This window comes from Macrobrachium nipponense, chromosome 16, assembly GCF_015104395.2.
Source record: "Macrobrachium nipponense isolate FS-2020 chromosome 16, ASM1510439v2, whole genome shotgun sequence".
In the NCBI taxonomy this organism is placed as follows: domain Eukaryota; kingdom Metazoa; phylum Arthropoda; class Malacostraca; order Decapoda; family Palaemonidae; genus Macrobrachium; species Macrobrachium nipponense.
In genome coordinates, this window is record NC_087209.1 from 33,077,717 (window position 1) to 33,093,208 (window position 15,492).

The 15,492-nt window shown below is 36.2% G+C and overlaps 1 protein-coding gene across 1 annotated transcript in view; it reads left to right on the plus strand.

Annotated features, from left to right (window-relative positions):
• Positions 1-15,492, plus strand: part of LOC135195646 (transferrin-like) — a 58,691-nt gene that overhangs the window by 30,920 nt on the left and 12,279 nt on the right. The window contains 16 exon segments of the mRNA XM_064222018.1: positions 142-168; positions 170-241; positions 244-299; positions 1,081-1,214; positions 2,338-2,436; positions 2,439-2,568; positions 4,014-4,162; positions 4,165-4,179; positions 4,889-5,197; positions 5,873-6,003; positions 6,458-6,567; positions 8,195-8,340; positions 9,255-9,357; positions 10,427-10,551; positions 11,739-11,869; positions 14,200-14,344. Of these exon segments, the coding sequence (XP_064078088.1) occupies positions 142-168; positions 170-241; positions 244-299; positions 1,081-1,214; positions 2,338-2,436; positions 2,439-2,568; positions 4,014-4,162; positions 4,165-4,179; positions 4,889-5,197; positions 5,873-6,003; positions 6,458-6,567; positions 8,195-8,340; positions 9,255-9,357; positions 10,427-10,551; positions 11,739-11,869; positions 14,200-14,344 (1,882 nt within the window).

Genomic DNA, 15,492 nt, shown 5'->3' on the forward strand with positions numbered 1-15,492 from the left:
CCAATTTATTTCGGTTTGGAAACTCAGGACAGTCAAATTCTGGAACCATAAAAGGATTAATACAGTCTTTAAATTTTTCGTATTAAATCTGCATGAAAATATCGTTATCTTTGACGGGCTATGCTATTTGTCGTTTTGCAGAATCCAGCTGTGGAGAACCTGTTTCACTTCTGCAGGAATGAGGACAACCCGATCGTTCCCCTCGGAGGTAAAACTAAAGACGACGGAGAGCCGTGTGACTGGGGCCAAAGGCCTCTGTCAGTCCTTCTGACTCCTACCTGTTCTGATGCCGATTGCAAGTAGGTTGATCTTGTCTCTGTCTTTGAACAGAATGTTTGCAGAACAGCAGCAACGCAGCTTCTGGTCAACTTCAATAATACGTATAGCTACATTGCTTGGCTGCGTTTCCTACTGAGAATGATAGTTCTGGAGCAGTATGCAAGGTTCCGGTGAATCTGGCTATCTGTTAATTTTGTGTGTGTGTGTTTGTTTGTTTTCCCTTTTGCTCTATAGGACCTTTCTGTTCTTGAATGATTCAGAATGATATTTTCAGAGAAGATTTATATATGCTAAGATTTCTTCTTTGCACAGGTGATGACTGGACTCCATTTATGGTGGTTGACTATTTATGTCATAAACCTGTGCTTTTTCGTAGACAACTGGATAATTTTCCACATAGGTGTTTTTGTGAGAAAGCTTTTCGCATTTGAGTAAAAGACGGATTTATATGGTGTTTGTACGTCAGAAATATAACGGAGTTATCGTCTTTTAACACTTCATTCTGCTGCTGACAGTTGAACTCTACACTTTATTTATTGCATATGGTGAACCATTAAATGTTAATTTCGATGACAGTCATTGATTTGTTTTCAGGAATTGTCACCGAGTTTTTTGTCAAGCATTGAACAGTAAACATATTTTTTTCAGATTACACAATATAAAATTCAACACTGAACTTCCAGATCGCATAAAATTAAAATTTATTTTCATATTAAACAACATAACATTCAACATTTCTCCATATAACATAACATTTGTTTTTCTAGATACATAACTTCAAACAGAACATTTCTTTTCCAGAGTCAGGAAGAAATTTTGGGTGAATTCCTTGACCTCTCACGCTGCAGCCTTGAAGGACGTACTCGACCTTCCCCGCAGTTCAGCAATGGCTCTAAGGAAGAATCCCACCACTTATCTGGATCTTTCCGGCGACTGTGAGTATTACTTTCGTTTCGGGTTCAGATCTAAGAAAGCAAAAATGATATGAACAAGGAGCTGAACCACGAAATAAAATTACTTTTCTCTGCATTGTGGGACTTTTAAAACTGTTGTAAAGAAAGCCAGTTATTTGACTTTTATAAGGTAAGAAGGAAAAAGAAAGCAGTCAAGGACTTGTTCAGATATTCAAGAACCTTTTATTGGTAGCTGTTTGTGGTGCTCGTGATAGAAATTCTAGCCTTCGTATGTACTCTTTCAAATCCTACAAAAAAATCCAAGTAAACTAATACCACAAATTTCTCTTTCAATTATTCAAAAAAGTTACAAGCTTTCAAGGACAAACAGTCCTCATTATCAAGTATCCGGATACTTGATAATGAGGTCTCTTTGTCCTTGAGAGCTTGTAACTTTTTTTGAATTAATACCTCCGCTAGATACCATCCAGTTTGAATGACGTCCTTTTAGTAATTGTACCCGTGTGTGCTTACCCGCGCGCGAGCGTGCAATGGTTTGAGACTGGAGAGACAAATATTATTACCTATATTTTGCCATCTTTTTCTTCAGCCTCACCTATTGTGTTCTTTTAGGTCGTAAAAAGCAAGTTCATAAAAAGCTGCTATATATATGTGTGCTTGCAAAGCCTCACAAGTGAAGCGTGGCAAGACGTAAGAAATTATTCGGATGTTGAATTTATAGCGAACATAGAAGAAAAAGTCTTATGAAGTTTCAAATGAGTATATTTATAATTTATTTCCATTTTAATACGGAAATTAGAAAAAAATCATGACTGGGAAGTCCTGAGACTGTCCTATTCTAAGTGTGAACTGAAGAGTCTTTCTTTTTTTTAATATTTTTTTCTGACCCAAATGAATTATATTTTTTTTATTATTGCATCTACATGAACATTTAACACTGTATTATAAGTTGCATTATAATAAAGGCATGCATGAATTTCAGTACAATATCTATTGAAATGCCTTAACCACACGTTACCATTGCTCCTTCATGAACTGATATGCCAAGAGGTAGGTGATAACCTGAAACATGTTAATCCTTAAGGACCTAAGGTAAAAGTAAAAAAAGTAATTTGTGAGAACGGTTCCTTTTCCATTTTGGCAGTTAATCCCAAGAGCTACACGCCCAAGGCGCACGTCACCCTCTGCGTCCAGACAAAAGACGAAGAGGAGAAGTGCCAGGACCTGGTCAGGGCTTTGTCGGCGTTACGGCCACCGGCAGCGTAGGAATTAAGTGCCTCCTCGCTGAGGACACCTTCAAGGTTTTCTCGAACATCTACTTTGGCTTTGCTGACGTCATCACCTTGGATGGTTCGGACGTTTATCAGGTTTCACAGTACGTGTCTTCCCATTTTCCATGTTCCAGTGAGGGGTGTCTGACGCTCTTATATTGATAGTTGTAACAGTTGTTAAAAAAAAATCCTGAAGTCTGTAAATAATTAAGTTTATGCTTGTTAGCAAAGCATTATGCTTGTGCATGAGAGAGAGAGAGAGAGAGAGAGAGAGAGTAGGAATGCAGCAGTTTTAACTGTTTGTCATTGTATTTCCTGGGTAACTTTCCTTTGGCAAGTTTTCTATACTTTTGGAAGCAAAGTGAGCATTTATGTATTCATTGAGAGAGAGAGAGAGAGAGAGAGAGAGAGAGAGAGAGAGAGACATATGCCTTTAATTTGGATTAGAACTTAAGCGTTCTTATAAATGCTTTGTAGTAACTTAGACAAAAATTACAAATGCAATACCAGAGAATACGAAGACCACAAATTTAGAAAGAATAGGCAGTTTGTTTACCTTCATGTGGATCTCTGTGTATTAAATCGTTCCTTCAGCACTGCCATTTTATCAATGGTGCTCTTAATTGATATGATTATAAGGTTTTCTTTTATTTCTAATGTTTAAAAGAAAGTTCTATTATCTGGTGTATAACAACTTTAGAAATTGCAAATGTGAGATAATGCACCCTAGTCTTGGTAACAAAAATACAGACATAATAAAACATTATTATTTTACTAGTTTTAATCTTTCTCTCTAACTGCATAGTAGCAGACTTTTGTTTCTGTGATAAATTAATTTTCAAATACAATAAAGCTAAGTACATATTTTGAATTTAGGAATTAACAAAGAAATAGTGATGGCGAAGGTGATCGCAATGTCCAGGTAGTTTTAAATTTATTACTTGATTTTCAAAAACTTACTAAAGCAAATTTGCAACAGAGTTATTTATTTATTAAAGAGCTAAAAGAGGGGAAAGATATAGAATCGTTGTTTTACAATAATAAGAGAGAGAGAGAGAGAGAGAGAGAGAGAGTTTCAATTTTCTTTAACCATCAGTAGTTGTGGTTTTTTCCGTAGCTGCAGTAGCACCTGACTCATATTTTACGAGAAACTGTGACAATATCTATTTCTATTAGAAATAGATCGATAGATAGATAGATAAAGTAGCCTACTTATTGGAATGAGGCTGCTTATTGCCATAGCAATGCGCTGTTGATGTCTAAAGAAAAAAAAGTGGTCATCGTTTTACACCTCAGCTAAGTCTTTCTTTATTGCAGAATAAATATAATTCATATATTTCATTATCTTTTCATTTATTTTAGATTAACAATAACTGCCTGTGTTGTAACTGACTAAGGTTAATAAGAAAATTTGTGTTTTCTCAATTTTGAAGTTGCGTTGTTTTGATAAGTTCCGGTAAAGGAAGTTCTTCTCCAAATCCAAATAAAGACGTTGTTGCCAAGAATTATGAAAGTTCACAAGTTATCACTGGGTATTACTTTCTTTCAGAGATTACGGTTTCGATCGCGTCCTCAGCGAAATCTACGACGAAGCAGCTGTCACTCCCACTTCATCGTATTACGCTGTGGCTGTGATCAGGGCCGAGTCGAACATCACGTCGTTTGAACACTTGAGAGGGAAAGCCTCCTGTCACACTGGATTGGCAAGACTGCAGGTAAATAATATCTGTTCAGTATTACACGAGTTATTTTTTCTTTGTCTGAGGGCGGGGGTGAAGACACCCATGGTATCAAAATAAGACAGCCGTTAAGTACATCTTTAGTCAGTGGATGAAAAAAAAAAATTATGCTATTCGTCTGAGATAACGATAGAATTATAATTTAATTTGCAAAAAGCAATATTTCTTGGTAAGTAGACGTTGAATATACATAATCAAGTATTGAAGGCAGTTGAAATAGACTGGTAAATAAAATCATTTTTATTAGTTTCAAGATAACTAGTCTCATTTTCGAAGCTGCAGTAGAAGAATAAGTATTGTAGATTACGAAATACATATAATTTAAACGAAAATCTCATTAAAATATTTGTATTTAAGGATAAGTTAGACATATATATATATATATATATATATATATATATATATATATATATGTATATATATATATATATATATATATATATAATATATATATATATATTATATATATATATTATATATATATATATATATATATATATATATATATGTTTGTATGTATGTATAGTATTTGAACGTTCATACTGAAAGTCCAACCATATCAGCACTAAATAATTGTTTGATATTAGAGTCACACGTAGCCATTTCGCTCGAGTCCAGACATGTGCAAAATGAGTCATCTGGAGTTAGGTCCTAGAAAAATCTCCCATTTTTCCCTGTCACCCAGGATGGAAGATACCAGTAGCAACACTGATGGAAGAGAGGCTGATAGACCCAGCCCACTGCAACTACATCAACGCCATGGCAGATTTCTTTAGCGCTGGCTCTTGTGCCCCGGGTGGGAAGTCTAGCACGTACAACGAACAGCAGAGTTACACAGAGGAACTCTGTCGCCTCTGCAGAGGCGAAGGCAAAGACCACTGCGCGAGAAGCAGCGCGGAGCCTTTTTACTCGTACGAAGGAGCATTCAGGTGTCTGGTCCACGGGGGAGGCGATGTTGCTTTCGTCAAGCACACCACAGTGCCAAGTCTGACAGGTAAGGCGGAGACTTGAGTCTGGATGTGATAAGTGCTTGTGTTTTGTTACTACAACGTTTAACAGTGTCCAGAATTGATAAAATAAATTATTGGGAACTCTTACTTTTGTGATTAATTGTGTGCGTTGATTGATTCCCAATAAAAGAATGTTTATATGACAACATTACTGTCATGTAAAGTTTTACAAATGAAAGTCCCCGTGAACTTAGGTGTTATATAGAACAAGCAGTTTCATGAAGGAATAATTAAACTTTGATTTGTTCCTGAATGCAGTAAAGGCGGCGATAGTGGTTTCAGAATCCTTATATAGAGATTGTGTTTTTTATTGTCTTCCACATCGGGTCATTGCTAGGACAATGCTCATATCTACTTTGACAAGAGTGATATCATGCCCTTAAATAGAGCAGGCCATTATATTGTAACATGAGTCTACCTTTCGTAAGGGTGAGACAGAACTAAAATGAGATTACAGAGTTTGATGCAGTGTTATATACCCATTCAAATAGTAATTGAAGTAGTACGTACTTACCTTTACTGATTTTAAATTTCTTTCGTTTTATTTAGACTGCATCTTTTGTATAATTGTGGTATAGTCAGTGAATTCGTATACAAATTCTACCCTCTCGCATTTTACACCAGTAAGCGATAACTTTGCTAACCTTTCCGCCCGACAGGTGGAAGCACTTCAGCCTCGTGGGCTGTTGGCCTTCAGGAAGACCAGTTCAAGTTGTTGTGCCCTGCAGGAGGCACCGCTGCTGTGACCGAGTACAAGACTTGTAACCTCGCGCTTGTTCCGGCTCATGAGGTAACACATTGCATAACGTTTTTCTTATTATTTTCCCTGAATTTCATCTGTCGCATAACTTTCCATTCCTGTATTTTTTTTTATCCGCTCCTTATCCGTTTTTCATCTGAATGCATTTTTTTCTTTTGTTTTTTTATTATATCGCCTTTGTCTCATATTTCTTCGTATGGATTTTTATCTCAATATCATACGCTTTCATGCAACTTTGATTATTAGTTTCTGATTATAATTATAAGTAGTTACGAAAATTATTGTCTTCTCTATATTATAATTTTTCATAAAAAGGGCACTTTTAACGCTTTTTTTTAGGTTTTTATATTTGTGAACAGACCCTTACCGCATATTCATATATTGTTGTTGTTATGATTCAAATGCAAACTATTAATTAAATATGGGTAAGATAAACTTGCAACATTTCAAGCTTTGTGAGGAAGAACCTCTTCCTTGCCCACAGGTGGTTGTATCGGGAAGAATGTCGGCAGAACGAAAGCAAGTTGTCAGAGAAACGCTGCTGGCCGTTTCTCAGATCTTCAATCCTGATGCGTTTGGAAGTAAGACATTCAGGTATGGAGGTCCAAGGAGATTTGCGCTCCTTCCGGAAAGCTTTGCTTTGAGTAGGTGTCTTGTTGTGGATGATGCTTTGCTGAATTGCCCCTCATTATCAATAACATTTATACCCCCCCTTAATAGGGAGTGCCGTCAGAGCACCTCATGCGGTACACTGTAGCCTTTACTTAAGGTTCTTTGCAACGTTTCTTCAGACCCTACCTTCAACCCCCTTTCATTCCTTTTACTGCACCTCCTTTCATAGTCTCTTTCTTCCATCTTGCTTTCCACCTTCCCCTAACAGTTAATTCACTATGCAACTGCCAGTTTTTCCTCCCGTTACACCTTTCAAACCTTTTACTGTGAATTTCCGTTTCAGCGCTGAATGACCTCATAGGTCCTAGTGCTTAGCGTTTGGCCTATGCATTCAATTCAACTCAATTTTTTCTTTAGGGAGTAAGACGTGAGGTGAGTTCTCTCCACACGTCTATCTTGAGTACCCTGCCTGAATTTGGACCTAGTAAAAGTCCTAGCTAATGGCCCGTCTTCCCACGATTTTCTGTTCATTCCTGTGGCTCCGTCCTGCTTCTTCCATACCTGCTACTTCTCTGAATAACTGCTCCTCGCCCCTTGATCATCACTTGTTCCTCGCCCCCGGTTTTCAGATCTGTCTCTGTGTATTAAATGTATCTAGAAAATAAATATAGAGTAGTAAATAATTCAGGGGTAGGTGTAGTGTGTTTTGAGGCATCCTTATTTCAGAAAACATTGCAAGATGATTGTCTGGTATTTTCTCCAACTGTTACCTTTACACTTACGTATATGAAAAACATGGAAAATATAGATCAGGGTAATGCATCCTTTGTCAAGAGGCATTTTGACTAAGAATGTTTCACATGGATATATGTTTTCGATGTTTTTCTGTACAGGTATCACTTAGTGACCCTCCAGTTAGGGTCACGTCATGACAAAGATCCCATGTGCGTTTTTGTTCTGAGCTTGACCATGGGGTCAGTTGGTGGTATGCGTAGAAAAATTAACTAGAAACGGATCTTTGTTTCTTGGTAATGAAACGCCCCAAACCTCCTGCAGTTTCCACTTTCAATTCATTTTTATCCATCATTTTCTTCCGTAGGGAGACTAGCGCCGCCATGCACCTCACGCGGTGCACTGTATGCATTATACGTTGATAAAAAATATGCATTGTATGCATACTAAAAGGACCTTTGCAGCGCCCCTTCGGCCCTTAGCTGCAACCCCTTTTATTCCTTTTACTGAACCTCTGTTCATGTTCTCTTTTTTTTTTCCATCTTCCTTTTTACCGTCTTCTTATAATTGATTCATTGTGCAAATGCGAGGTTTTCCTCCTGTTACACCTTTCAGGTCTTTCTACAGTCATTTTCCGTTTCAGCGCTGAATGACCTCATTATTCCCTACGCTAATTCTTTATCCTAAGCTCAATATTCTATTCTCTTCATCATTTTCCTCTGCTCTAAGGGAAAAAATTTCCCCGAAATCATTTCGTATAACTTATAGTACTGTATATGCTTTTTCACAATTTGCCATGAATCTTGCGCTCAGTCATGTGTGTATGGAATGCTGATACTTTTTGTTCACTAATACATTATTAATCCCCGACAATTAGGCTCTTTGGATCATACCATGGCCATCCTGACCTACTCTTCAAGGATTCTGCTGTGAATCTTCGAGCGTTGAGTGAAGACACCCAGGAGGAGAGGGACAGGAAGAACAATTACTTCAAGAAACTGGATGAATTGCATAATTGTGAAGGTAGACGGAGATCGACTTCTTTCACTGTGTTGCACCTTCCTCCTCCTCCTCCTCCTCTCCTCCTCTCTCCCTCTCTTTCTCTGTAGTTTTACTTGCCTGACCAACTTCATACAACTTTTAATATCACATGCAGTGGTCGGCACATGTAGTGTTCAGTGTGTGTCTGTATATATATACATACATGCACACACACACACACACATATATATATGTATATATATATATAATATATATATATATATATATATATATATATATATATATTATATACATATATATGCAGAAGCCAGGTACTATGTCGTACCTCTAAGTAAATGGGGATACAATCCACAATGAAGTAAATTCCTCTTGTAGTTTAAAATATATATTACTTGGTATAGGATTTAAAGCTTTCGACCAGCAACTGTGGTCTTGTTCACTAAAGACTTTAGTGAACAAGACCACAGTTGATGGTCGAAAGCTTTAATCCTATACAAGTAATATATATTTTTAAACTACAAGAGGAATTTACTTCATTGTGGATTGTATCCCATACACACACATATACACAATATAATATATATATAGATATATATATATATATATATATATATATATATAATATATAACACACACACACACACACAATTCAAGTATTTTACTTTTAAGTGTAAGAAAGAATACTTGGCCGAATATACTGCAATGACTATGTGTACGTATATTTTATTTTACATAAAAAACATAATCATTTCATAAAATGTGTTTGGTAAGAGATGATAAATTGTAGAAGGAACTGATTATTAATTTATTAATATAAAGTAGAATAAATAAGGTTTCAAGGGTTCTCCTATGAGCATGATGATGGCGTTCAGTTTCTGACTCGTCCTGAGCAATGACAATGTCCCATATTTTCATGAAGGTCATTTGTTTTTCAGTTCGGGTATGCGCACTGGAGGACCAGATGGAGGACTGCAAGGCGATGTCACAGATGATGCTTCAGGAGGGGCACCAGTTTGTCTGCGTCAGCGCAAGAGACAGGTAAAGGAAAGATGCCGTTTTTCTTTTTCCTGTGGATGATTATCATCATTATTATTATTATCATTCTTTCTGAAGAACATCCCTTCTCAAATAAACTTCATTGAACAGAGCGGCCGTCTGGATGTTGTTTGGTTTTGTATTGTAGTTTCTCAGTTTCTCGAGCGAGTTTCTTTGTAGCAGCAGATAAGGAATAATTGAACTTTGGACAGATGCTATATGATTTACTAGCTGCTTCAAAGATATTCATTCGTGAGACTGAAAAACTACAATACAAACTCAGCAACATCCAGATATGATATTATTATTATTTATTAATTTTTTTTGGTCTATCACAGTCTTCCAATTAAACTGGGTGGTATTTATAGTGTGGGGTGCCGGGTTGCATCCTGCCTCCTTAGGAGTCCATCCCTTTATTACTATGTGCGCTGTTTCTAGGATCACACTCTTCTGCATGAGTACTGGAGCTACTTCAGCCTCTAGTTTTTCCAGACTCCTTTTCAGAGTTCTTGGAATCGTCCCTAGTGTTCCTATGATTATGGGTACAATTTCCACTGGCATATCCCATATTCTTTTTATTTCTATTTTCAGGTCTTGAGACTTATCCATTTTTTCCCTTTCTTTGTCTTGAACTCTGGTGTCCCATTATTATTATTATTATTATTATTATTATTATTATTATTATTATTATTATTATTATTATTATTATTATTATTATTATTATTGTTGTTGTTGTTGTTGTAATTATTCAGAAGATGAACCCTACATACCTACATGCCCACATGCCCATTGACTTGAAATTCAAGCCTCCAAATAATATGGTGTTCATTTGAAACATTGGGTTTGAAAAGGCGCATTCCTCGGCAGATCCTGAAATAGATTTTTGGGGGCATTTGTAAAGTTTAGCAAAGAACAATACTATCAGTCAGAATAGCATTATTACTGCTTCCACTTAAATTCTTTGCAGTGCGCATTAATTTCTATATCATTTTTATTGATGTATCTTAATGCCTTAATAGCCATAGGCATCTGCTTTATGATTTAATTAGTTATTTGAATTTCTCTTTTCCAGAATGGACTGTATTTATCGCGTCATCAGGGGCCAAGTCGACATGACCCCTCTCCCTGAAAGATATCTGGGAATCAATCCCGACCTCAGAGTCTTTGCAGAAATGAGAGATCCTGTGTATGCCCAACGTATGTATATATATATTTGTCAAATTATATACGTTTACTATCTCTTATATAAATGTTTTGCATTGGGTTTTCATCAGGAGTATTTGCACATCCTTCTTAAGTAGTTTCTGGCTGGTTCCTCCATAATAGATGTGTATTGAACAGTGGTCTTTTTTTCCCTCATTATTTATTCTCATTCTTATTACTCTTTGAAATTCGTCCCGGTTAACTTCGACAAGTCTCAGTTTGGAAATCCGGTGGGATCTTGATGGGCTAATGAACATTCTAAAGCTGCACCTTTATCAGTGCAAGAGCAAATATATTTTCAGATGAATTAATGCGAGAAGTCAGAGAGAGGATATTCCTTGTAGGTGCAAAGTTGTGGGATAAGAAGGCAGGTCATTAGTGGTGTTTGTAATGGCTGATATTTGCAGATGATACATTGCTAATTGGGGATAGTTCAGAGAAACTGCTGGAATAAGTGAGAGTTGGCAAACGTTCTCAGGAGGAGAAAGTTGACATCAAATGTGAGCAAGAGTAAGGTTCTGACGGTAAAAGGGCGTCGACACTACAGCAAGACATGTCATGAACATACTTCAATAATTTATCACACAATAAATTATCACACACAGCCTCACACGCATCACAAACAGGTTGAATACAAGTCAACAACTTCCCGGTAGTACTACCCTGTGCTTGATACCAAAGATTTCGTATTTCACTTACAGTCGTGATATGTTTTCAACATGTTTTTCGTTTTGGATGCAAAATGTTACTGATGTGTGTTTATGACATGTTTTACTTTAGTGTGGAAACCAGGAAGATGTTGAGAGGCATGGTGGTTGAATATGAGTTTTTGTGAGTAAAATGTAAGTGACGGTGTCAATATGAAGGACACCTGCTTCATGGAAGTGTGAAGTACAGTAGATACTGAATCCTGATGAATGAAAAAGTTGTAGCTGTTGAGATAAATCGATTTGGGAGGATTTGTATAGATTAAGAAGTGAAACAAATGCGGTAAGGCATAGAAGTGGATTACAAATCCACTTCTAGAACTTATAATTTTATTTCAGAGAAAATGAATCTGAAGTGTAGTGAGTACGGGCTGTACTCCGTGGTTGATTATAAGATTATAAACTGCGCAAAAAAAAGCAAAGCTCATTGGTTCTTGTAAGTAATTCAGCTTTTTTTTTTTTTTTTTATTCCAGAGGAATTTCGTTATAAAGCAGTGATGGTGGTGCGCAGATCAACCGTAAAGAGGATATCGGATTTACGCGGGAAGAAATCTTGTCACACCGGTTATGGTAAAACTGCTGGGTGGAGAGTTCCTCTTGCTCTTGTGAGTATGATAAACAAAAGACTATATCACTTTGTTGAACTTTTGCGATAATGCCTTTCATTGTTCAAAATCGCTCTCTGTAACATAAGAGCTTTAGGATAAAATAATTCATGCTTATTACGAGCGAAACGAAGTCTTACTGGAAACGCGCATTTCTGGCGGCCCTGCACGCCCCGGCCCTAACGCTATTCAAATGCTAATATCTCCTAAAGTATTGAAGATAAACGAAAAATTCTTTCGGCAGATAAAACCTTACGTCTTTAGATTTCATCCCATATAAGATTTATTTCTAAAATATCATAAATTACACATTTAAATGCTAACCCTTTGATGGTTTAAATTGAAGCTTCGTGAGTTTTCGTCTTTAGGGCACCCTACTGGTTATTAATAAAATTCAAATAGAAGAGATGTCAATGACCATTACCTTGTGATAAATGAAATCCTTCACAGAACAGAATGTCCACGTGATGAAAGGAGAAAACAGAAGAAATTAACAAAATACTGACAATGCATCAACGCAGTTCCCTCAAAATCGGAAAACCGTTTATCTTAAAAATGCTTAAAGTTGACGTCTATCTATACAATTGTCAGACCTCTAGATTACTTATGCATAAAACATTTAAATTCCAGAAAGAATAAAATGAACAGCATAGAATTAATAAAAGACAAGAAACGGTGGCTAACAGCTATAGTCTTAGATAAAAATTGCTTCAATAAGTACTAACACTAAAATCAAGCGATAAAAGTTAAACATTACACAGAAGATACATTGCAACATTAAATTGTTCACCGCAGAGAACGAGCTGTCCTCGACATAATGTTTAAAATTGCCATAAAGAACAGAAATCTGGACACAGGGTGGGCAAATGTACCTACAGGAGGAGTGGTATGCTCAAAATGTGGGAAAGACCACATGCTAAATGATTTAATATAGATAAGGCAGTGTGGGCTCTGTTCAGGACAGCACATCACGTAAGAAAGTCAGAACCTAGGTCTAAACCTTCAGACCTTGGTCAGTACAAAGAAAACTAGGCCAAAAGAAACAGCACACATGATCATGGAGAATATCTGTAAATGATTTAAGTGCTGCCTTTAGAATATTTAGTCAGATGGAATAAATGCAGAATAAAATTGTAAACAGTAATATAGTATAACGGAAACCTGTTAAGAAGCAATATAAAGAGGGTGGCCAGACTTTTGGACTCCGAGATCTACTCTAAAGAATGAAACTTTTACGATCTACTATACTGCATAAACACATATTATTACATGGGGAAAAATTTAAATAACACCATAATACGATGAAATATGAGTACAATTGTCTCACATTTATATATATATATATATATATATATATATATATATATATATATATATATATAATATATATATATATCAATATATAAAGTACTCCTTTTAGTTTTCCTGTGGCCTTGGCTAATTATATTGTCGCTCTATTTAGTGACATAAGCATATATATATATATATATATATATATATATATATATATATATATATATATATATATATATATATGTATATGTATATTATATATATATATATATATATATATATATATATATATATGTGTGTTGTGTGTGTGTGTGTGTGTGTGCTTGTGTTTTTGTTTGTTTATATAGGATTGTGGGGCAACGGCGATCGACTGGTATCTACGATCGCGATAGACTGTCTGGCCATCTCTCTTGGAGATTTGCTACGAGAAATTAAAGCCATATGTATCAATTAGTAAATAGCTCTGATTAAATGGCTAAATTTTCAGGAAAACTTCAGATTCAGAACTGACAATCGAAAAGCGTAAAGCAAATGAGGGCTGATTGTATCTTGGTCAGTGGGAATTAAGAACTCCTATCGAAACTCTCATCTGTAATTGAAGGACCTCGTCGACATCGTTGAGGAATAACAACAATGGTGGCAAAATTAAGAAACGGCTCCATCCACCATGTTCTCTTATGACTTTTACGCTTTGAAAAAACAAACGTTTTGGATTTGTCATCATGTTAAATCGAAGGAGATCTACACGAATTTAACTATACGTTAAAAAAATAGTCAGTAAGGCAGTTAACTTGAGAGATGGACACCATTAAAGAATACTGTTTGTATTTATCAGTGATCATGATTATTATTTTTTAACATACATAAAAAATAATGAAACGTGTACTCGTTATTCGTCCGATAATTAATCATTTAACTTCCAGGTGTCAGTTTTTTCTTCACATAACAGACCGTTGCAAATGTCAGTCGACATTCTTCTGCTGTATGACAATCTTTGCATATGAGTGGTCAATTCTGTTTCTTCATATTCCAAACAGTTGAAGCGAGCCGGCGTCGTTCATCCAATCTGTGGGGATTCCCAGTCATCCGTGGAACACGAGATCGTCGCCTTGACGACTACCTTCAACAGGGCTTGCATCCCAGGGACGTGGGCAGTTCTGAATGACACCGATGCCGCGCTGAGTAAGTTTGTAACTGTGACATTTGTGTACGTTTTAACAAGAAGCACTTGATCATAATGGCCTGGAATCGTTTACTTGCTTCCTTGCAGTTATACATAATGAATGTCTAAATTCAGCAGGAATAGTGACAAAGTATTAACAAGTAAAAATGTACCGAAGTTTCTTCGGTGCAATCAAGATTTCTCATCAGCGTATAATGTCGTATGAAACTTTGTCACGGCATGGCCTGATCAAGGCTAACTTTAACCTTAAATTGAATACAAGCTACTGAGGCTAGAGGGCTGCAATTCGGTATGTTTGATGATTGGAAGGTGGGTGATCAACATACCAATATGCAGCTCTTTAGCCTCAGTAGTTTTCAAGATCTGAGGGCGGACAGAAAAAGTGCGGACGGACGGACAAAGCCATCTCAATGATTTCTTTTACACAAAACTAAAAAACTATAGGTGGTACTCCAAATGATTTCCTGGTAGTCATTTTAGCACAGGTACGTAAATTATATGTAAGATTTAAACACTCAAACGTAGCATCGTAGATGGCTATGTCGACTGAAAGCTCACTTAAGCTTGCCCAGCTATTGCAGATATTGGTCCAACAATTCTTCTTGATTTTATATTTTGGAGCGTTTAAAAATAATTTGTTTCATTATAAAGAATATTTTAAAAAAACAACTGATGCATTTCGTATTTATGATAAGTTGGATAATGTTAGATTATTTCCGGTAACATGAATGGTAAGTGTCATGATGCGCATTTTAAAAAATCATGAAGGTTTTATTTTTATATCAAAATAAGTCCATTTTCATGGTGCGCTTTTCTCAATAGTTTTAGCTCAAAATGATTGTAAAACCATGTTTAGTTTGGCATATTCTTTCTTTAACACACGTTCCCTTGAAAATGACCATTCGTCAAAATTCATGATGAAAGTTACTGAATTGATGCTGAAGATGTCTTTTGATTACATCTACGTGTGTTTGTATGTCAAAAAAGAATAATTGTGCAATACTTGAAGCTGGTGTAACTTGAGGTCTCAATGGCAACACAGGCAAGCTACTAAGAACAGATGAGCTTTATTTTTTCTTGAATCTAGACAGTTATTATCCGCATCACAAGCAGCCTTGTCCATCAAAATGTTAATACTAACGTGTTT